The 24,374-nt window shown below is 33.8% G+C and overlaps 1 protein-coding gene across 1 annotated transcript in view; it reads right to left on the minus strand.

The window, feature by feature from the left end:
- The window catches only part of Rasa1 (RAS p21 protein activator 1), an 82,493-nt gene that overhangs the window by 27,893 nt on the left and 30,226 nt on the right, over positions 1-24,374 (minus strand). The window contains exons 2-9 of the mRNA XM_036206851.1: positions 19,028-19,180; positions 17,613-17,748; positions 16,628-16,698; positions 16,050-16,167; positions 13,007-13,038; positions 9,201-9,253; positions 6,462-6,612; positions 2,322-2,400 (exon numbers count right to left, since the gene is read on the minus strand). Of these exons, the coding sequence (XP_036062744.1) occupies positions 2,322-2,400; positions 6,462-6,612; positions 9,201-9,253; positions 13,007-13,038; positions 16,050-16,167; positions 16,628-16,698; positions 17,613-17,748; positions 19,028-19,180 (793 nt within the window). The remainder of the gene's footprint in view (positions 1-2,321; positions 2,401-6,461; positions 6,613-9,200; positions 9,254-13,006; positions 13,039-16,049; positions 16,168-16,627; positions 16,699-17,612; positions 17,749-19,027; positions 19,181-24,374) is intronic.

The following is a 24,374-nucleotide window of genomic DNA, read 5'->3' on the forward strand; positions in this document are numbered from 1 at the left end:
CTTGTTTCTATTTTAGCTAATGTCTGGGTATACAGGGTACCACTGAGGGGAGAATTGAACTGATTCTGCCAGCTGGTCAGGTTGTTCATTAGAAAAAGGATATTATTAGCCTTTGTATCTTCTAGTAGACTGCCAATTAAAGGACAGGTGTATATTTTGACTCTTCAAACTTCTGCTGAAACCTAAATTCATTCCAAAACTATCACTAACATTTAACTGCTTTTATAGAAGTACATTTGTTTCATAGTAACCATTTTCAAGGCATTCAACTCTGTAGAAATTTATGCAAAACATAGCAACTTTAGGTTTTTTTGGTTATTATAAGAGTTAAGCACACACTAAATACGTGAAACAAATGACATACTAATTGGTATTACAGGTTTACATTTTTAACTATAAAAAAATTAGAAAATTAAAAGTACAAATTGAGGATGGAATATTTTATTACTTAATTTCTACACAAAACTTGTGAATTTATGAGACAAACTAGAATCATTTCTAACTCAACTAGCCAATGGAGAACTAAGGATATATAACATGCACAATCTGGGTTACTAACCCCTAATAAAAGATCTCAGCAGTAGTTTCTAGAAAAACAGACACCATACAAGGTTGTGTTTTAGAAGTGACTGTCTTATATATACCTAGAGCAGTTAGCAGCCAAGGTCTCTTAGATCTGCTAACAAAAGTGAGTGTCTCTGTTGATCAATTAATAGAAGATTGTCAAGAAAGAATAGAAACTCAAGGCTGATTTAAACTAATTAAATCTAGATAGACAGAATACTGACAGAGATATAGGAAGGATCTGGATCTCTGTGAGTTCAGGGCCACATTGGAAACAGAGCCAGGCAGTGGTGGCACACACTTTTAATCCCAGTACTGGGAAGCACACACCTTTAATCCTAGGAAGTGACATGGCTAGGCAGAGAAAGGTATATATGGCTGTATATAAGGCGTGAGGAAACAGGAACTAAGGCAGTTCAGCTGAGAGTCTTTCGTGTGAGGACTCAGAGGATTTCAGTCAGAGGATGCCTGGAGTTGGTGAGGTAATAGGTGGTGGCTGTGGCTTGCTCTGCTTCTCTGATCTTTCATCTTTTACCTCAATATCCGGCTCTGGGTATTTTATTATAAGACTATCCAAGATTCAAACAACAAAAACTATAGGCAAATGAAGTAATAAAAAATTTAAACTTCTCTTGGCCTTAATATTCTTCCATCAGTGTTTTGTTTATTTTCTGAGACAGAGTTTCTCTGTGTAGCTTTGGTGCCTGTCCTGGATCTCGCTCTGTAGACCAGGCTGGCCTCAAATTCACAGAGATCCATCTGGCTCTTGCCTCCCGAGTGCTGGGATTAAAGGTGTGCATCACCACCACCTGGCTCTACCATCCATTTTTTTTTTTTAACCTATATAAAACTGGCTGTGAAAAACATGCCATCTTCATTTTTCCTAAAAAGAATTCACTCCTTTCCCTAGTGTTATTCTGTCTTCACCATTGCTATCATCCCTCAAGAAGGTACCAAGTACTATAAGCCTGGCAAACAACCCAGGTCCGAGGGGAAGGGGGCACACACAGAACTTGTACCATCTACTCTAACACTCTGGAGTCATGACTATGCAGAAGCAGAACATATGTGAGAGCCCTGGCAGCAGGGATGAGGGCAACAAATGCCATCCTCCAGACTCAGTGTGTGGCCACTGCAGTTACCATCAGTTCACCACCACTTTAACTATCGATGTTGGGTCCATGTTAGACTGGTCCAATCAACAACAGAATGCAGAGGGACTCACTAGGTACTACTCTATACCTCTGACCTATTGATAGCTTCTGGGAGTAGTGAGAATCACTGTCTTTACTTGTGATACCACTCCTGAACACACCGTGACTCCAAGGGACAGCTCCAAACACATGGTTATACAGACAGCCCTGGTTAAACCATGTGGGTCACAAAACAAAATTAATAGACTGAATGTGAGGTATTTTGGGGGACAAGGTAAGGCGGACAAGAGGTGAGAAATAAGAGTAGTCAGTAGGCATGCACATATGGGTAAAACTGTCTAAGAACAAATGTAATAAAAATAAAAACCAAAGACAGTGTAATAAGCTACCAAGATACTTGGTATCTACTAATTATCTAAATTATCTAAAGTGAACATAATTGAAAAGAAATTCTCTTAGAATTCATTTCCTAAAGAAATCTAAATTATCCATTGCTTTAAATTTTATCTAGTTTGAGCAGAATCAATGTTTATATAACCATCACAAAAATCATGTTTAAAACAAGACGATAATTATTTCAAGAATGAAAAAAATAACACTGACCTGCATTGGTACAGGTTCCTTAAGATAATAGCCTTCAACAATCTGTTCTTTCCGATAGTGATCTATGATGTCCCCAATACTGTTAAAATAAATAACTGTATAAATTTCTTAGAATACAAGTAAACCATGTTACCAAGGATTATCTATCGTAAGTGGTTTTTGAAAGCATATAATATGAATAATTCATAGAATACACTACCATAATAGTCACATTATTTTACTTAAAGTATTATGTTCCAAATATAGCTTTGCAGGTTGGAATATGTAAGCTAAAGATTGTGGTTCCCCATATATATCAAACACACAGCCAAGTCAATGACACTACACTCCATAATCAGAAAGTGATGACATTCAGTGAGAAAATGATTACAAGTTGTGGCTTTTGGTTTTCTGAAAAAACAATCCTTCCGAGATATGAAGAACTAACGGAAATGGCATTTATTTAGCAAATGATAAACTAAGAAACTTCTGTCATCAAATCACTCATATGTTTGCTGTTGCTTATAATATCATTATATCCTAACACATGAATAGTTAGGTGAAAATACAAGTCAAAAGAAGAAAAAGAAAAACTAACATAACTTTGCCTGTACAGCTGTCACTGTGGCAGGGAAGGATTAAATGACTTTGATTAAAAAGTACCAACAATGTTTCCACGTATTTGGGGAATATTACTAATGAAACTGAAAGTAAAAATGACATAATATAACACAGTTTAGGATGCCACCAAATTTTTTTGTAATAAATAAAAGTATATTCTATAATTAATAGGTCAAATTAATGTCTAGATATTTAATTTCTAGAATTTTAAACTTTCATTTTATATACTAAATGGAGGAGTATTTTTAAGATACCCAAAAAATATGTCTCCAAAAAGACTTTGTTAACCTGCCTCTTGATTTATTCTTCCCAGAGTTCTTCAGAGTGACAGAGTAACTGTCATATTTTTTGTGTGTATATATAAATATATATAGTTTCAAGTATCTTCCTACACTACAAAATTTAAATTAAATGTAATATTCAAAAGTAAAATATAAAGATCTATAAAAATAACTATAAATACAGCTAAATATTAACACACAGTAGAAAGGTGGAATGAAAACAAGATTTTTTAAGAAGATATGGAAAATAATAAATTTTGAAAATAGGGTAAATCTATAATTATTTAAAGAAAAATTAAAATCAGGAATAACAGAAAGAAGCTAGACATCATCACAATGATGACTTTAAAAAGTATCTTATCTATGGATGCATGGGAAGGTAGATGTAATCAGTTCATGATAAATGCAGGTATGGAAGTTAAACAGTGAAACTCAATGATTTGTACAATTAAAATGTTTTAAGATTATATAAATGATCCTTGGTAAGAGAGTTTAAAAATCTTAAATGGAAGCAATCTGTGTGGGTGGAAAAAGCTGCCATCAGAAACTACAGGTTATGAAATGAAACCTACAGTGCCAACAATGGGCTGCTTCCCTTGAGGGGTAACAATACAGCTCTCTATCACCTCTACTGCTGACTGACCATGAGAACTACATAAGCGTCTAGTTCTGAAAGTACCACACCTTCAACATTGAGAATTAAAATGGAAACAAATCCGGAAGCTTCTTCCCTGATGTTTACCTGTCACAGTTCTAGAAACTCAGGGAACATTGTGGAAGAGGGGGCAGAAAGCATGTAAGAACTGAATGAAGGGGTGCAGTGGTGTAGACTGTCATCCAGAGATGGCATGACCACCGCATTCGTGAACCATCATCAACTATTAACTGCACACCACTGCCAAGACTCAAACGCCCTGAAATGGAGAAGGGAGGGCTCATGAGGGCCACCCTTTCTGGGGGTCGACAGGCAATCAATAGTGGCTGTGTAAGAGAAAGCTATTTTCTTCAGTTGCTGTAGTCACTGGGAGAGTACTTACTTATAAAGACACAACATGTACTTTAATTTAGTACCTATTACATAAAACTGTGTACATCTCTTCCTAAACTACACAAGTGTTAATCTTCAATGTCTTAATAAAATCCCACTACCTTTTTACCATTATACTCTTTAGTGATTTCCATGCCTATTTGTATTTTCTTTCCATTTATCACAACTTGAACACCATCTTTTCTAACAGTTCAGGGCACTACTAATGTAGAAGTGGTATTTTTTGTCCTTTAATTTTTATGCAGTGAATGTCACTAAATAGATTAGTCAATATGTGTACCCTGAATTCAGTTTGGTGCCTCTCCTTTTCTAAAGTTGTGTCAAAGCTGTAGCTCAATAGTTACTTAGGAAACAGCAAAAATCTAAAGGGAAAACAGAATACCATAGTATGCCTCTGTTAGATTTCATGAATATTGTATCAGATATACATATCTAAGTAACAGAAAATGTGTTTCTTTTCAATTACTTCCTAGGGAATATTATTAATAATGCTTTTTTCTGTGTTTAATTTGGGCCTTCTTTTTATTTGTACATTCTGGGTGTGTAAAAGCATGTGTGTACCATGGCATGTGTCAGGAGGTCGGGGTCAGCTTTTGAGACTGAGTTCTCTCCTCTCACCATGGGTTGCAGGAATCAAATTCATGATGTCAGACTTGCATAGAATCTGGTTTGTTGACTCTCTGAGCTATCTTGTCAGCCTTCAATTTCATTCCAAGAATTAAGCAAACAAACAAAACTAGAAACAAGGTACCTGAGCATTTTAAGATTAATATATCCATAGGAAAAAGTCAGGAAATCAGATTTGGGCAGTGGTAGAGACCATATTTAATACCATTTTGCAAGCACACTAATAATTTTGCAAAAATTTATAAAAAGTCCCTGAATTATTTCTTCTTATTCCCTGTGGTCTCTAATTATAAAGACTACCTTTATAAATCTTATCAAGAGCCCACTTGATTTTACATGTTTGCAGAGATAAAGAAGTTTGGATTAAAACAATCTTCCAAATAAATAATCCTATGTAAATTAATTCACCCCTGTAGTATATCATCCCTGAATGAAAATGGCCCCCAAAGACTCAGAGCATGGCACTATTAGAAGGTGTGACCTTGTTGGAGAAAGTGTGTCACTGGGGGGTGGGCTTTGAGGTTTCAGAATCTCAAGCCAGGCTGTCACTCACTCTTCTGCTGCCTCTGGATCAAAATATAGAGCTCTCAGAAAGCTCTCCAATACCGCATCTGCCTGCATACCACCATGCTTTCTGACATGGTAAGAGACTAAACTTCTGAACTGTAAGCATGCCCAGTTAAGTGTCATGGTGTCTCTGCCAGCAATGAAACCCTAACTAAAGGGGAAAATCTCAATCTTAATGTTTAGTAATTTAGTTGACATATATGCTTTCAAATGTATGTTCCAAGTCTCCCAAAACCCTAATAATGGTAAAATCTAATTTAAGACAAATTAAAACTCTAGCAAACTAGATTCAAGGTGAAAATGTCTAAAACCAAGGTACTCGGTAGCTTAATAACATGAGGTGTGCAAATGCCTAAAATTATATCTTTCATTTAATCTTTTTTAACCATTCACTAAACTTCTGATAAGCAAAAGATCTTATCACTAGATTTTTGTTTTTTCTAGATAAGCCAGCTATTGAAGCTTTATGAACTTAAAACTCAGACTGGAATTTAGGGAATTCTAATTGAGATGGGGAATACTAGAGCAGTATTAACAAGCTAAACAGGTAAATTTATTTTAAAAACAAGACTATGCTAGCCCCTCAAAGAGGAAACAATAGTACTCTCTATTATCTTTCTTTTCCAGAAGAATACTGCCACTCTGTATCATACAGTTTCCTCTACTAATTTCTTTCCTAAGCAAGCAACCAAAATTCATTATGAGTTTTAAGACAAAGTTTCTCATTGCTTGAGAGGTACAAACTAATTACAACACACAAAAAGTATCAACTTCTTGATAAGCCAATTACAAGACATTTGTAAAAATCAGGGAATTACCTACAAATAGCTTATACATATTTTATTAAACAAGATATTTGGGAGTTTACAAGTATTAATATTCATGTTTGATACTGTTTAAAGCATTCTCAGGTAAGACTACAGCTATTATATTAGAAACTGAGGAAATTTAGTATTATTTTGAGTCCAACTATTTTTGCCACAACTAAAAGATAATTTAAATTGTTTCATGATTTACCTGTTATAATATCGGCCTCCCATCATAAACTGGTTGTTAGGTGTTGGGCAAATTTTAAACCGCTGAATATTTTCATTGGTCCGAAAATACAAGGAATAATCACCAGGAGTATTATCTGAAGGCCTCACAAGAAAGCTGCAGACTTGGCCAACTGTAAAAATTAAGTTGTTAGCTTTATACTCTATCAAATAAAAAGAAAATATGTTAAGTAATCTAATTAGGAAATATATTCAAAGTCATAACCACATGTAAATTTCTATTATAAAACTTTAAAACAGTGTTTCCTATTTTCATTTTATGATTTACAACCACTCATATTGTTCCTGGTTTATCTTAACTAGTTTTATTTCCTAAACATTTGGCACTCAAAGTCTGCAACAACTTCTGGAGTAAGCCGATATCCTTCCTTGTCAGAAAGAACCACCTGACAGTGACAGCTACTAAAACTATTACATCATGTTACTCTCCTAAAGAAGGTCTTCAAAAGTTAAACTCATTTTGCCTAACCGTCTATACTTTCTCTGGATTTCCAATTAATGATTAAAAAGCAAACGATTATGTGACGGTATAAGTGCTTACAAAGGTAGGTCCAAAATAACTTAAGTAGCTGAGTATATTATCATAGTCAATAAACACATCAGATATTTTACTCACTAGGTATCATCCTGAAAAGGTGCAGACCAAAGACTATCTTCAATTAGCAATGACTCCTAATACCATAATGTTTCCTTTGTGGTTAAATACTGGTTAACAGAAAATTAGGAATTGACTCTTGTAAGCAGGCATAACTAACACAATATCACATGTAGTTCTTGTATAAATGAGTAATAGCTCCAATCACCTAGCTTAGGCTCTTGCTATTGAATATACTGGTGTTCAATACAAAGAAGTAAAAAAGTAAATCTTCTTTTCTTTTTTCTTTTTTCTTTTTTTTTTTGGAGCTGAAGATCGAACCCAGGGCTAAATCCCCAACCCTAGTAAATCTTCTTATATTGAGTTTTCAAAGTTCAGCTTAATATATAAGTAAATAATAAAAACCTGTACAAACTGTGCAATTTAATATATGATAAAGTAAATTCTTGGTAACAATGCTGATACTGTTTCTTCTTCAATGTAAGATAGCAATCATGGGCAAATTTATACATGAATGTGCTTGTGTAGTAGTTTTGGTCAAGTGTCCACTCTTTCTAAAAAGAGTGTAAAAATGAACAAAAATACAAACTAATGTGAGAAATGTTTAGATTCTTTTCATGTTTTGACATCTAAAAAATAATGGATACTTCAAGTACTTGGTGATTCAATATCTAAATATAAACCTATACCAACAACTCACTAAACTGAGTATTTCTGGTTCCACCTGAAAATCTGATGACATAGCACTCTGGTTTAAACTTGATCTCTATGTCTAGCACTAGCATATTTTAAACTCTTTCTGAACCTACTGAGTGCAGGTTAAAACATTAAGCACTTCAAAAACTGCCTCAAATCCTATATGTGAATAAATCATTGATTTAAGATGTAATGATATATCTTAAAACAACTAAGGCCACATATTTAACAATTAGTATTTATTTACTATAGTTACCTATTTCAGGATACCCTATAAAATACAGGAATTACCAATTTTTCAAGAACCACAACATCCAAATATATATAACAGATTGATTTTGTCATCAATCTTTGTCAAATATAGTTTACTAATAAATATCTGATAGTTAAATTAACCTCGCAATGAACAGTAAATAATAAAGAGCAAAGTAACAGAGTTGTTACTTTAAATCACTGGTCCTCAACCTTCCTAATGCTGCAACCTTTAATATAGCTTCTCATGTTTTGGTGACCCATCCCAACTATAAAATTAGTTCATTCCTACTTCATAACTGTAATTGTGCTAATGTTCGCAATTGTAATGAATATTTTTGGTGATAGAGGTTTGTCAAAGGGGTCACGACCCATAGGTTGAGAACTATTGCTTTAAATAATAAACCCTTAATGTAAGTAAACTTAATTTGCATCTTCCTCTAACAATCAGAAAAATTAGAAATGCATTTTAAATAAGGCTCAATTATGTAATTCCACCATGCACACAAATAATATAAGAATGTATACTGGTGCATGCCTTTAATCCCAGCACTCAGGAGGCAAAGGTGGATCTTTGTGAGTTCGAGGCCAACCTGGTCTACAGAGCAAGTTCCAAGACAGCCAGAACTACACAGAAACCCTGTCTTTAAAAAAAAAAAAAAAAAACATTATAAATGAATGGAAAAAGAATGATAACATGATATTCCTCTATTGATACACTGCATGTTATATGGTATTTGTAAACTAGAACTCACATGATCAATAAAAAGAATCACAAAAATTTGTATTTGTAAATACGAAATGTTTTCTTAATATATTTCTTAACATTAAAAAGTATATTATGTATTCTAAGTATACTATATGTAGGATATCCCTGAGATACACAAAAAATATGTATCACAAGATCGTAAGCTGTAACACATGGGGAAGAAATAGGGACAGTGGCTAGGGAAGAAGAAAAATATACTTCACAACAGTTTATTAGACATGTACGTTCTAACCTAAAACAAAACCAGAAAATACTCATTTCAAAGCACTGCAAAGAAATTACAATATGCATAAGTATTAATCAAATGGTAAAGGAAAGCATAGTACATGAAAAAAAGTTGTTTCAATTATATACTTTATAAATAGAGATACTGAAGAATACAAAGGTACCTGTCATTAATAAATTATAAGCTTCTTGTTTGGAAATCTTCCCATGGAACCATCTTTAAAGGAGAACAAACATGACATGTAAATCAAAAGTCCACATGCTGATACTTTCATATACTCAAAAGCAAGCAAAGTTTTCATAATTCACACTGACATGAAATAAATGTAATTGAAATGATCACATTTCATCCATTACATTTCTATTGTGTTTTGGAAACTTACTACACTTTATTTCAACAAAGTACAGAAAAACTATGAACTGTCAAGTACAATTTTAAACTACAATTTCCATATTAACTGTAATATTTTTAACAATATTGGTTTTAATTCTGGGATTTTAGTTCTAGTAGTATCTGTTACATGGTTACATCACAGCTCCATTTTCCCTTGGATGGCTTGTAGGGGGTAGGGGAGATAGTACAAGACAGAATCAAATTAGTTTTGTCATGTTTCTCTCAAAATTAATTTTCCTTTAACATAAGATCTCTCCCAATAAGATTTAAATGTTAAAGAGCAAGTACATACCAACAGAAGAAACAGATTTTTAATTCTGCGCTAATAGTCTACCAAACTGGACTGCTAAAGAAGTTTATAATCTGTATTCTGAAATTAAGCATTTAGAAAATTATTATAAACTGTAATAGCTGAAAATATGGCACAATAAAATTCCAAGTACTTAGTATTTACCATTACATAAAATGACATGTTAAAAAACACTACTTAAGGATCAGGAGTTGTGGTGCATCCCTTTAATCTGAGAACTTGGGAGACAAAGGCAGGTAGAACACTATAAATTTAGGCCAGCTTGGTCTACACAGTGAGATCCAGTCCAGCTGGGACCATACAGTAAGAGCTTGTCTCAAAAATAAAATAAATCCAATTATTTAAAAGTCAAAGTCCTGAAGTTTTTCCTCTTATTTAGATGAAATCCCATTGTCTCTCACTGGTAATCTCAGATCACTTCTCTAGCACTCTGCTGCATCTTCTTAAGGTCTACAATGACTTGTAGTAATGAGTTAAGTTCCGGTTGTAAAGGACACATACTACAAGACAGAAAACATGAGTGCTCTAAGATGCAATGCAACAGGCTTAACGGTCGTTCATTCTGCTTCATCAATCATTCTATCACTAGGGAAAGTTAAAATACTACTTAATTTTCAAGTAAATGAAAAATTATTCTTTAAAGAAATTATTCCAACCATTAACTTATTAATTCAAATCTCCTGATGCTCTCTGAGCAGACATGAATAATGAAGAGGAAATAAGCAATGCAGTCTAGAATGCTATAAAATGTATGAGGCTATACACTGCATTCAGGTAAATGCTAAACTACCATTTACTACACATGCTAGAGTGGATTTCCATATTCTAGGAGAGCCGGCTAGATGGCATCCAAGACCAACCCTAGAGTTTTCTATCCAGTAAAAATAAAACCCAAAGAGTTTTTAAAATAGTTAAGTTTTAAAGATGAATAATATTTTGAACTTTAAGAAAATAACCTTGAGGCAAAGGGGCAATATTATTTCCTGGAGTTATTCTTGTATAAAACTGATGTAATTTAAGTATATGATTTGTACTCAAGATAACAGTCCTTGCTCTTAAGAAAATCAGACTCTGGTTAGGATAAAACAGCGTAAAAAATACAGTAAGTACAGTGATGAGTACGTGGTCGGGAGTTTGGAGAGTAATGGAGAAAGGCACAAATCTTCAGCATATGTAAGGAACAACATGAAGATTCACTGAACGTAAATTTACTAAGTTAGGTAACTACATAAACAACTGAAGGGTAATCCTTGCCTGGGAAGCAGCTTATTAAAACATAAAGATAAAAAATAAAGCCATTCACCAGAAAGGCTTACAAAGGGCAGAGTGAGGTCATAAGACCAATAAAAGGTACAGGAGACAGACAGGTACTCTTAAGTATTAGAACAGAGAATGTGAGGAGACTAATGATTTGGCGTGCCCATCAGAAGGTGGATGTTATACCAGATACTACTAAGAATGAATATAATAAAGTTACTTATGACTGAAAAGAAGGCACATAGTCAATAAATATTTTAGAAGAAAATAATTATTATAACTTAGTACTGCCTACACAGAAAATGTGGAGTACAAAGAACCTAAGTTAGTCATACTAGCTATTTAATCTCAAAGGGAAAATCTTTGGGGTTTGTTTGTTTGTTTGTTTGTTTGTTTTAGCTGAGGATCGAACCCAGGGCCTTGCGCTTGCTAGGCAAGCATTCTACCACTGAACTAAATCCCCAACCCCAAAGGGGAAATCTTTAAAAGATTTCCAATACTTCACTGCCAGAGTCTCTACTTTAAATACTAACGAGAGTAAGCACATACATAAAATAAATCAAAATAAAATTTAACTTATGCTAAATACGATATAAAGTTCAGAAAAATGTAAGATTAACGTATTAATAGAAAACTTCCCAGTGAAGTCTTGTACTTGACATTGAAAAATGAGTGAAGTTTTAAACATTTACTGGCATCTGTAGATCTGTACTCTTAAAACAGGGATACAAGGAATTTACACTTTCTCTTGAAAATCTAAAGGATTTCATAATATTGAACTCAGATTCATTTAGTGTGTGTTTGTGTGTGTGTGTGTGTGTGTGTGTGTGTGTGTGTGTGTGTTTGCACACGCCTTTACCTTCTAAGCCATCTTACTTACCCCATGAATTCATATTCTTGCACAGAGTGGTCACCTTAACATATGCAAAAAACTTTCAAGTTTTCTACTTCTCATAATTGGTAATATTAAACAATTAATGTCATTTGCTACCACTCAGGCTGCTGTCCTCTGACAAGAGGGAAAGAAATGATTCTCTGCACTATGATCTCTATCAAGATGTCATATAATGAAGATCAGGATTATTGTGTTTGGAGAAAAATGGGAATATATGTATGTATGTACATATGTATGTACCTGCACACATTCTCTCACACACACACACACACATCTCCAATCTACTTTTGTTGTCAATCTGATTCCTTCAAGCACTGACTAGAATTTGAAACTGCTGATATGGACTTCAAACACAATCAACTAGGTAGAGTTGAGCAATGGAGGCACTTGTATCTATATGGAGTAGAAATATAAAAATGTACTCATAAGATATAATACAGTCTACTAATAAAAAAGATAATAAAAGAACTACATGTTGAATGTTCAGTTTAATGTATTTCCTCTTCTAACGGCTAGAGAACAAGAAAATAAAATATTTGTGGCAAGCTTTAAATACCATCTATAAATGCTGACAGATTAAGAAAAAATGCACTGAAAAGATAATAGATGAACACTCTATTGAAATAATATGAATAAAATAGAATATGATTGAAGGCTAGGATTTTAAAAGGAATCCTGTCAACATAACAGGAGGCAAAAAGGCTTATTTTAAAGGACCTTGCTTGTTTATACTAAAGTTGTCAGAAGTTCTCTCGTATGCATACTAAGAAGTGAGTTTAAAAGTTCAGTAATGATTTGGTCACAAAAATAAGAACTACTATAATCAGTAAGGAAATGAGGAAATAGGAAGAGCTGTACTGGTCATTAAGATGCAACATAATGTTTACTGACAAGGCTTTAGTTTGGGGATACAAGATTCATATACAGGTATAGGCTACTGTTTGCTTAAAACTAAGAATTTAGTACTAGATCCTTAAGAAATATTTATATATCAATTCTCTGAACCAAATTTAAAAAATACATCAGTCTAAAATTCATTAAGTATTTTTGACTATCTTTCTAATTTTCAGTTTTACATTATTGTTTTTCCTTTTAATAATTAATACAAACTCACATTTTGCCTTCATGTGGATCTTCTTCCCGGCCCTAAAGGGAAGAGATTAAGACAGCAAAATTTTTAATTTTATGAAATTAAATCCTAATCTAATTTCATGAAAATTCCTAAGAATTCGATCTGCAAAACTATCTCTCCAATACTTTTCATAGTTGTTAGGAGAAAGGATGTTTCCCTTCAAGAACTGTCACCATGTCGTTCTCTGTTCTCTCTTCTCCATGTTGTAAAACAGTTTAAATCAGACCCTTTCTTCTTTTCTTATAAACTATTAAGGTAGTAGCAACCTCTCTGTACATCAACTGCAGATGTGCACATAAGAATAAACAAACCAAATGGACACACACCTTTAACGCCAACCTTTGCTACCCTCTTTCCTGCCTACACATTCCTCATTTCACAGGAAGTGCCCTTAACCACAGGCCTCAGGGATGTATTACCTGCCTCATACTACCCACTTTCTAGGTGTCAGTGTCATGGTCACACAAGGCACAACGCCTTCGCTAATCTATTTCACCTCTCTTCTGTAGCTTGCGTTCTGTTGTGATAAACTCCTATCAGAATGTCCTTTCAACCCACTGCAACCTACCTGTTTTAAAAAACCAAGCCGTTAAGCAGAACTACCTCAAGTCCTACCTCCTTACAGTCAAATACTTTGACCCTAAAATATGAGCACTTTCTTTTCGCTCTTTCTGCCATCTTTTAAACCTGATCTTACTCTAGTCTGTACTCCAGGTTTTAAAGCTATTCTCACATTATTCATTCCAAAATAGTGACTGTCTCATGAATTCTAAGCTATTCTCTATAACATCGCCGCCACCCCAAACACTGAGTATACACTCAACTATAGCTGTAGCGGCTTACAGTGAGTTTTCAATGAACTGATAATGAAAGAAAAAATATTAGCAAGGACTTCTCTTAATTAGTTCCTCACTTAGCCGGGCGGTGGTAGCGCACGTCTTTAATCCCAGCACTCAGGAGGCAGAGCCAGGCAGATCTCTGTGAGTTCGAGGTCAGCCTGGGCTACAGAGTGAGATCCACGATAGGCACCAAAGCTACACAGAGAAACCCTGTCTTGGAAAAAAAAATTAGTTCCTCACTAAATGGATTTTAGTGATTTTAGACTAAAATCAAAGTCAATGAATACTTAGTATAGGAACTACAAAAATGAGCATTATAACTACCCTCTTTTTAAAAAGTGGTCTACATAATAATGTAAGTACAATGGAATATAGAACCAATGAATACGTGAAAACAAAGGCGGAAACACTTTGACCTAAAAGAAGTATCTAGAAACAAAATCTCTGGGGGAAAAAAAAAAACAACAGGGTGACAATTGAAGTGAGCTAGTAACAATGAATTAAGTTTTGCAAGTCAACTTAACAGGCCAAAAGTGTGAAGAAGAGGAACCCTTATAGGCAGGGAGACATTGCACTTATCTACTCAGAATTTAGATGCCAGATGCCAGAGTAATCTAGGCAATGGGGATTTATCAGTGAGTCAGGACACCACCAATATGAAAAAGATGCCTTTTCCTGGAGCATACAACCTACAGGTAGACTTAAAAACGTGAATGTGGTAGTGAAGAATCCTAGTCAGAATTTCAGAGAGGAGAATTCCTTAAATCAATGACCAACCAAATACCAGTCACATCTTTATTATTTAGACACTGTCCAAGCAGCTTTTCAATCTGCAAAGAATTCACTAACTTCCAATAAACCCACTGTGTATGTAAAATTATACTAAATATCACAGGAAAAACCACTTATACTTCTTAGAATGAATAATTTGCATTATGACTATATTCCTTTTTAGCTACCACACCACACTGTTCTTTTATAATGAATTAACTTTTTTTGTTTCATTCTCTGTGTTCATGTTAGGTAATGTCCCCTTATCCTATACTGAACTATTTATTATTCTTCTACAGACACTTGTTAACCTTCATTTGTTCTTACCGAAGTTTATTTTGTTAATTTTGATCCAGAAATTCAATACTTCAGTTAAAGTACAACTATATTTTCACCCCCTTTCATAATCAGAATAGAGAAGGGTAGTATAATAGGCAAATGGAAACCTAACATAAACAAAACCTAAAAGTTTATAGGCGAACTAACACAGACAATAAGATGCTTCAGTCTTAATGTTCTGCCTGTGTGCCTCTAGAATTCTGAACACTAAAGAACTGTAAATTATAATCCAAAATCTTTCACTTTGTATATAACTATGAATACAGGATGTATCACATATAACTTCCATAACTCCTTCTAACTTTCCTCAGCATGTTTTATGCTTGTGAATCAAGATCTAGTTGCCAGAACAGGCAGACTAAAGAATCAGTAGCCAAAAAAAAAAGAAAAAAATTACTCTGCCATCTTCCACAAACTCTTGGCCCTGGGGGTGGGTGGGTGGAGAACATTAAAGATCACAGAAAGTCATTCCTACCACAAAATCTAAAAGGGAAAGGAGGTAAAATTACAATGTTTAATACATTTTGGTGGTACTGAGTATTGTCTATAAAACATGAACACTGCTTGAATGCTGATCTGCATCTAAAAATACATGGGGCAATTCATATTATATACTAAGATAAATAATAATATATAATATGATAGCAAAGAAAACAAGGGGAATATTCAAACTGTAGGAATCTGGGATTATTTGTATGTAATATAATCAAAATTTTCCTAGATTATTAGAAATTATACACACATTTGAAACCATTCAAAATTCCTCTGTGATTCAAATATACCTGATGAAGAACAGGAACACAAAAATATAACAAAATTAAGTACAAGTAATAGTTTAGTTAAGAAGTAGAGAAGTACTTTCTGCAAAGGCAGCTATATATTATAACATACTAATATACTGTTTATTTCCTTATAAATAAATATCATGTACTAACACCAAATACATCTTAAAATTTCCTTGTGCTTATGAATTAAAAGCTTTCATGAGAAATTTGTCCGTATCTAATAACGCAGAAAATGGGTGAGTTGTAAACTTTATAAGACTCAGGATCTGAATTCAGGAACACGAAACTCACCACTTCTTCCACGAGGTCTTCAACAATAAGGCCTTGCTCATCTGTTCTTAGATCTGTGGCCCACATCCACCCATCTTCTAATTCATTGTGAACAATGAACATATCTCCTTTTAAGAAACTAAAATAGCAAATGACATTACAATTTTAAAAACGGACATCCAAGTAGTCCTAAACCACCACACTGGATATTATGCTATTGGAAAAACACAGAAACACTTAAAAAATTTAAAAGCTCTGAGCTGTTCTGACATCTTTTGTGAAAATAAAGAAAGTTAATCTGAATCCTAATTTCATTATATGTACAACTTCATTATAGGTTTGATAAGGGTGTCTAGTTTGCTGCATCACATTCCAATTAGAGTTCCTCTGTCTACTAGCTACTTTTGCTTTTTACTGTGGCCGCCCTGATTCATATCATCAGTCTGAAAAGACAAGACATCCCACGGAAACACAACAGATCAAACACTAAAGGCAATAGCTATCATATTTCCTCAAATTCAAAACCTTTTCTAGTTTAAGAGCAATAAATCTTCACTGTCTAGTTCTTCCAAATACTTGTAAGAAACAGTATCAAATACCTAATTTCATCAGTGTCTGGTACTTTCGTGTAGGGGAGAATGGCTCGAACACGTCTTCTGTCTTCTACCGGCTGAAAACCATTAAAAATGACAGTTAGGGCTGCAGAGATGGTTCGTGTCTCTGTAGCGAAAGCCACTATCCCACAGCCTGAAAACGCAAACTAGAACCACAGAACCCACATAAAAATTATTACAGGTGACAGGTGTGGCAGCTGCCTGTAATCGCAGCATTTAGGAGGCAGGACCAGGGGCTAGCTGAGGCAAACTATCAAGACAAACTAGCCAAACTGAAAAGCCCTGGGTTCATCTAGAGACTTTGCTTCAATTAATCAAGTAGAGAACAATCAAGGAAGACATCTGATGTCAACTTCTAGCTACCAGTCATGAGTATGCACATGCAACCCTGACACACATGCCCTAAACACATATGAGCTGTATACACAGTCACACACATATACTCATGCATACAATAAAAAGAAGATTGTCTCTGTATCCAAGTCAAAAAATATATATCCACACAAAGCTTAAAGCCAACTGCATATTATAAACTCCATAGGATCATTCATATTAATCTTTACTAAGCCTCTATACAGAACCTAGAAATGTTTACTACTCTTGTTTGTTATTTTTACAGAAATTACTGTAAAAGTATAACAGATTTTTTCAGTTAATCTGAACAATCACTAAATAAGCTACACAAGGCGTGGAAATTCTTTATTTTATAATATAATGTATCAAATTTGTAATTTTAACTTATCTAGCATTAATGGTAAGCTATAAATGAATGCACAGAATTATCTTAAAAATCTAGTTACTTAAATACAAAATTACTCTAATAAGAAAACTATGATTTTTGTTCTAGCATTATAACCAGAAATGAAACAAATACTTATAAAAATTATAATAGAATAAGAAATTTAATTAGATTGAAATTTATCTGATTTTGGAAAATAAATTTCATGATATTTCATTCAAATTTACTTGCCTCTGGTGGTGCAACTGGATAGAGTAATTTTTCTCCTTTAAGTAAACAAGAAACATGACTGTAATAACCTATTAGGTCTGAGAGTGAAGAAAAACGCCTTCCACCAATGTAGTAATCTCCACACATTGCAATAATCCTAATTGTAAAGAAAAAAAACAACAAAACATAATTTCAGTCTTTCTTATTCTCTTCTTTGAGTGGAAATTAAACCCAGGTTCTCTATCATGGGGCTATGTCCCTCTAGTACCTATGTCCAACTTTTTTTTTGGTTTGGTTTTTCGAGACAAGGTTTCTCTGTGTAACAGTCCTGGCAGCTTTGTAGAACAGGAAGGCCTTGAACTCACTGAGATCCACCTGTCTCTGCCTCCTAAGTGCTAGGATTAAAGGCATGAGCCCCCACCACCCAGCTCCTATGTCCAATTTTTAAAACCAAGTTTCATAAAGACAATAATTTTTGTCAATTTCATACTCTTTTCCATTAACATACATTCCTGTACTCCAAAAATCACTTATTCATATCATCACTGGTAAGTGAGTAGTATTTTTTAAATACTTATAAATTTAATATGACATCGTATTTACAAGTCTCGATTATGTAACTGAACCAAATACTATAAAATTTACCCTCAGATATCTCTCCTCACGTCTATATTTCAGACTCAGCAATTTTACTTCTCTGGCTAGAAATAGCTTACAAATCTCTTGAAATTCATGTAAAATGTAATTAAAATGCTACATATAAAAACTATGATCAAATATTATCATTATGAAATATATTTCTTAATTTATTATACTTTGTGAAAAAGTTATACATGTAGTTAAGAATGACAGTACTCTTAAAACTTATTCTAAAATTTAAAAAAGGCATAAGACATTTTATTAGTTAATACTGGATGTAGATGATTTGTGTTGTATTATCTCCCATAAAAATATAATTATCTGTAAATATATTTGTACATAGAGACGACACCTTACTTGAAAATATACATACCTGTCTATCTCACAAAAGTGAACATGTACAGAATTTCAAAACAGTGAAGCTAAAAGGAACTAAGGACATTCCCAACCTCCACACAGTGCTTTCTGTGTGTTCTGTCACTATTACTACAGTCTCGGTCTGCACTCCCTTCATTTTAGCCTTCATCTTTTTCAAAATCTATCTGTAAATAATATATTCCTATGAAGAATATATTTGAAAACTGGCATTGTAAAGATTAATAATACTATCTTTAAATGAAAAGTTTAAGCATTTAAAAAATATTTATTCTAAATCACTGATTAAATAACTTAATTGAAATCAAGTTTATTACACCAATATCATTCACTTTTGTAAAAGTGGATATATTTATAAATATGTGTCAGATTCAATACCAAAGTGCCATATTAAATACCTTAAACTAGGAACAAAGACTTACCTAAAATGGTTAACAACATTTGTCTGGCTAAGAAATGAAAGTACAAAGGACCCCGGCCTCCGATCACTCTCTCTTATAAGGTAGCTTCCAGATTTCCCTGCCTGCCTGAGACGTTCTTCTGCTATGGTTCTGTCGAGTTTTCCATGATACCACCTGGGAGAGAAACACAAATAACTAAAATAAAAACAGCCACCATGAAATTTCTGTGCAGATGGAAAGACATAACACTCTAAGTTTTAAACATTCACATGCAATTTAAACATTTGTTTAGTCTGAACAATGCAATTTTCACTCCATTTTTCACTCCTCTCAATTCCCTAAGAACACTGATTCACAAGGTTTTTAATTTGTTCTGCACAGCCAAACCCTGTGTCTCATTAATGAACATCTTTTCCTCAACCCCCTTGATCCAGGTTTACCTATATCTGCTCAAAATAGAAACATTTATTGTATTGAATCCTTTCCTGGAATGTAATAGTAAGGTGAGTGATTAGAAATAATTTACAACAACTCTATATATTAAGGAATCCATCTGACATAACAAAGTACTTGGAATCAAGTAGAAAATAATATTTTACCTAATTTTAGTCTTACAACCCTAACAGGAAAAGAGTAACTATTTAAAAGACTGCTATTTGAATTTCCTGTTTTAACGGGAAATTGATCATTGCCCTGGATTTTAAGACAACCTACATCACGACCATATATTTAAGTTCAACTCTTCTTAGAAAACACAAATGTTTTTATGTAGAAATTCAATTGCCAGGGAACCCTTTGTTACCTGAATTACATGGTTGTGTAGCTGATCATACTAGTTCAGAACTTTTCTGGAACTTTCAAAATGCTAGCCAAATTGTCTTACATAACGCCTGTCTTTTCTAAAATTGGTTATTTCAGGCTGATGTTAAGTTTACTATTTGCTAAAACTATAAAACCCTTAAAACAAATGAAGTACAGACAATTCAAAGGCCACTGTGAAGGGCTCCAATCTTCCTCTTAGCCAAACTAGAATGTTTGTTGTATCACAGATATTGTTTAACACACATCCTTTCACATAAAATCTCATCATCCTGCTTCTGCTTATCAAAATATGTCAAGATCTTATCAAATGTAAACCCATTTATAAATCTACACCTGGATACATTATGCTTTTCTTTTAAACTACATAGGGACATTAATCTACCTCTGCCTCATTTTTTAAAAATCTCAAAAGGAAAAGCTTTCTCTCACAGAGTAAGTTTTAACCAGACAGGGTGTTTCATGCAACCTCAGTTTTCATGTATATGGGAGGTAGAAGCAGAGGGATCAGGAATTCAAGATTCTCACTGGCTGCATAGCAAATTTAAGGTCAGCACAAACAATATGAGATGTCATCTCAACAAAGAGAAATTAGAAAAGTAGGATTTTGCTTAGGACTTCCAAATAAAACTTGAGAAAAAAAGGTAGAACACTTATACCCCCGGTCATTTGCCATACCTGTCCAGTGTTATGATTAAGAGTACTTTTATTAATCATTTCTAACTCTCCCATCCATTTTTGAGATAAAACATTTGCTGGATCTTTCAATCTGAACCAACAATTCAATCCAAGCAAGTTGATGATGATGATGATGATGATGATGATGAAGAAGAAGAAGAAGAAGAAGAAGATCAGCTCATACCCCACCTCACCCCAGGAAATGGTTAAATTGTTCAGTTTGGTTTGGAACTCACTCTGTAGTCTAAGTGGACTATGAACTTGTGATCCTCCTGACTCAGTCCCCAGAGTAGCTGGGCACAGGTCTATAGGCCTAGCCTAACGTTTCTAGATCTTTTTCTCTCTGCTCCTTATCATTACTTGTCATTAACATTAATTCAAACTGTTCCCTCCCCCCGCCACTGATTTCCCCTCCACTTTCCTTAGTACTCTAAAGAAACATTTTTAAATAATAGTTATTCGAGGTGGGACTATTCAGTGGTAGAACAGTTACCTAGATGTCCAAGGTTCAACTCCCAGCACCACAAAAAAAAAAAAAAAAAAAAAAAAAAAAAAAAAAATTAAGAAAATGAATGTATTAAATATAAATCAAGAAACAGAAAAGCATAAAGATAAAATAGAAGCATAAAACTGTAAACATTTAAAAATAATCAAATTGACAAAATTAAGAGCTAAATGAGATTACCAGGAAATTAAGCATATTTTTAAGAGAGAGATTAACTTGAAAACAGAAAATTTGCTTATGAAAGAACAAAATCAAATAAGAAAACATGGAAAAGAAGATAAATGATGAATACAACATAACTTGCATACATGTGATGAGGTGATTTGACAGACATGTCATCCAGAGCTCTGGGCATTTAGACATTGGTCCCTATTGGTGGCTCTGTGTGAGGAAGTTTCGGAGGTGTGGCCTTGTTGGAGGAGGTGTGTTACTGGAGGCTGGTTCTGAGAAGGACGCAGCCATACCCAGTCTGCTCTCACTCCTTTGAGCTTCCTGCATGTGCCATCACGTCTTTGTCCACTGCCCCATAGACTCATGCCTCTGAACCACAGTCCAAATGAGCTTCTCTATAAGATGCCTTGGTCATGCTGTTTTACCACAATAACAAAAAATAAACCAAAACATGAGGAGTCCCAAAAATAAGGCAGGAAAGAAAACAGAAGAAAAAGTAAAATCCAGAGAAAAATCCAAAAACTTGCCAGTCCAAGAAAGACATTAACACAAAAAATTCAAATTCCATATATGGCAAATAAGAAAAAGCATCAGGCAAACACAAAAGCAGACTAGCTCACATCAAGGTGTAGCCAAACAAAGTTGCTAAAATCCAAAACAAGATTAAACTATAAAAGAGGAGTATGAAAGGCATTATCTTACAAGAAACAATGGCAAAAATCTTTGTTAACTTTCAAATATTAACAAATATAGCACTTCAAATTTTTGTAGGAAATTTTTCATTACTTTGGACCTAGAAATCTTACACAGAGAAAACATCCTTCAGAAATAATAAGCATTGCTTTAGACAAAAAGAAAATAAAATTTTTAACAGATGTTTTAAAAAAACAAAAGAAAAGTTTCATAGGGAAAGAAAATGATCCTACTAGGAAAGGGGAATGCAGTACAAAGCCAAGAGCTCCTGAAAGGACAAACGTATGGGCAAGTCTAAATAAATACTAACGCTAGAGTAAGCCAGTGCGTACTAATGCATATGTAAATGAAAATGCAAACTAAAATAAAGACTTGAGAAAAGCAAATTGAATTTAGATGTCCTAAGTTCTTAGGATTATTAGAAAAAAAGTACAAGTGTTTTCAATGAGACTGTAATAAACCAATGATGCATATTATAATCTCTAGGACAACCACTAAAAGAACAGGATTATCATACAGGGTAAAATAATAAAATTAGAGATGAATCTTTAATGTCAGAACACAGAAATACTGAAAATAATGGGAAATATGTTATATCATACTAGTACACATGTGCACAAACACCGGAAACATTATTACAGGTACCAACATTAAAATATGCAAAGTATAAATAGAACTATACATAATTTTTAACAGCTAAACATCATAAAAAGGCAACTCTACTACCACAATGGAATGGGAAAGTTCCTAATTGCTAGCAAAAGCAGATTAAAAAGCACTCAGGATACAAACCATGACAATATTACAAGGTGCAATAAACCTACAAAGAAAACTGTCAATCATATCCCATCAAGTGACTACAGGCTATGTAAGTGACTGTCTAAAATTGACTAAAGCTGAATCAACCAAGCTCCATTAAAAACACCCAAAAATGCTCAGAGTATGTTACCCAGCCTAAATGTAATCAACCAGAAAATTAACTTCAAGCTGGTGAGTTGGCTCAGAGCTGACAGGGCTTACAAACTGCTATCAATATCCACAATCAATCAACATGGTGGAAGGAGAGAACTCCCACAGTGTGTTCATTCCTCCCTCTTCCTCCTCCCTCTCTACTTCTCTCTACCCGCCTCTCTCTCTCTCTCTCTCTCTCTCTCTCTCTCTCTCTCTCTCACACACACACACACACACACACACACACAAAGTAAATAAATAAATGTATTTCTTTAAGCAGAGGTGTCAAAAGTCCCTTTACCACTTTTAGATCATAGGTTTAGAGAGTAGAGTACTGGTACTAGTCTAAGACATAAGCCAAAATAAATGTGAAATTTTTAAAGTAAAGAATTACTATTCTTACCCTAAAGCTTTAAAGGTTACTAGTTATTTATAAATTAAGCATTTCTGTACTTGTTAATAACCTGTTAATGCAAAGAAAGAAATCAAAAAGTAGATTGTCTACCAATTTTGACTTACAGATACTAAGAGAGAAATCTGTAATATTAAAAAATAATAATAATAAAAGGCTGAAAGCAACATAGTTTCTACCTCAAGAAATCAGGAAAAGTTAACCTGGGAAGGTAGAAAAGAAACACCAAAGAATGGGATTGAAGAAATCAGAATCAAAAGTATAATACTGAGTTCTCATACTAATGAACCTGGTAGACTGTAGCTGAACAACTGTAGGGTGAACAAATAAAGTCACAAATGACTGATTTCAGGAATGAGAATGGGGTTCTCTATGACAGCAAACTAAAAAAGATATGTTTCTTAATTGATGGAAATAAGTCAACAGTTTATCTATTTTTCAGTTAATCTTGATCCAAAAAACAATTCCATATGTATATCAAATCTAAAAAGTGGAAGATAAAATAAAGCTGCTAATGAAAAATAAAGCAATGTGGAAAAGTATATTTATATGGTTAAGTATACACAAAGATTTCTTACCCATGACCCTCAAAACACATCAAACATAAAGGGGAAAGTTAATCTATTAAATTAAGGATATTCACCAACATAGCAGTTTATTCCTCTAAAACTAAAATATTTGTAAGTGTCCTACTGATAACAGTTCCCATGTCCAAAGGAGGAAAAAAAGCATAATTTATTGGTATCACTGTCTCTAACATAATGCTAACATCATTCACTTGTATAGTTGAGATTCATTTATTCTTTTGACATTTGTACAGGTTTCCAGTCCTGTGGCGGCAGTTCACAGGAGTATCACCACAATTCCCAGTAGTATCAGACAGTGGATGTAGGCACTTCCCTTCTTCCAAAGGAATGCATAAACACATACAATGCTCACTTTGGTAAGACATACACTAAAAACTGGAATGGCACAGAAATTAGCATTGACCCTTTTTGAGAACAAAAAAAATTTGTTTTACAAATTTCTTCCAGTTTTCTACACCGTTAACTTTGAAATGTTGGGAACATTAATTTATATGACTGTAATAAGTATGTAGCTAAAAAACATTGGGTGTCAAGTACATACAGAAAAGAACT

The sequence above is a fragment of the Onychomys torridus genome, chromosome 15 (genome assembly GCF_903995425.1).
Source record: "Onychomys torridus chromosome 15, mOncTor1.1, whole genome shotgun sequence".
In the NCBI taxonomy this organism is placed as follows: Eukaryota; Metazoa; Chordata; class Mammalia; order Rodentia; family Cricetidae; genus Onychomys; species Onychomys torridus.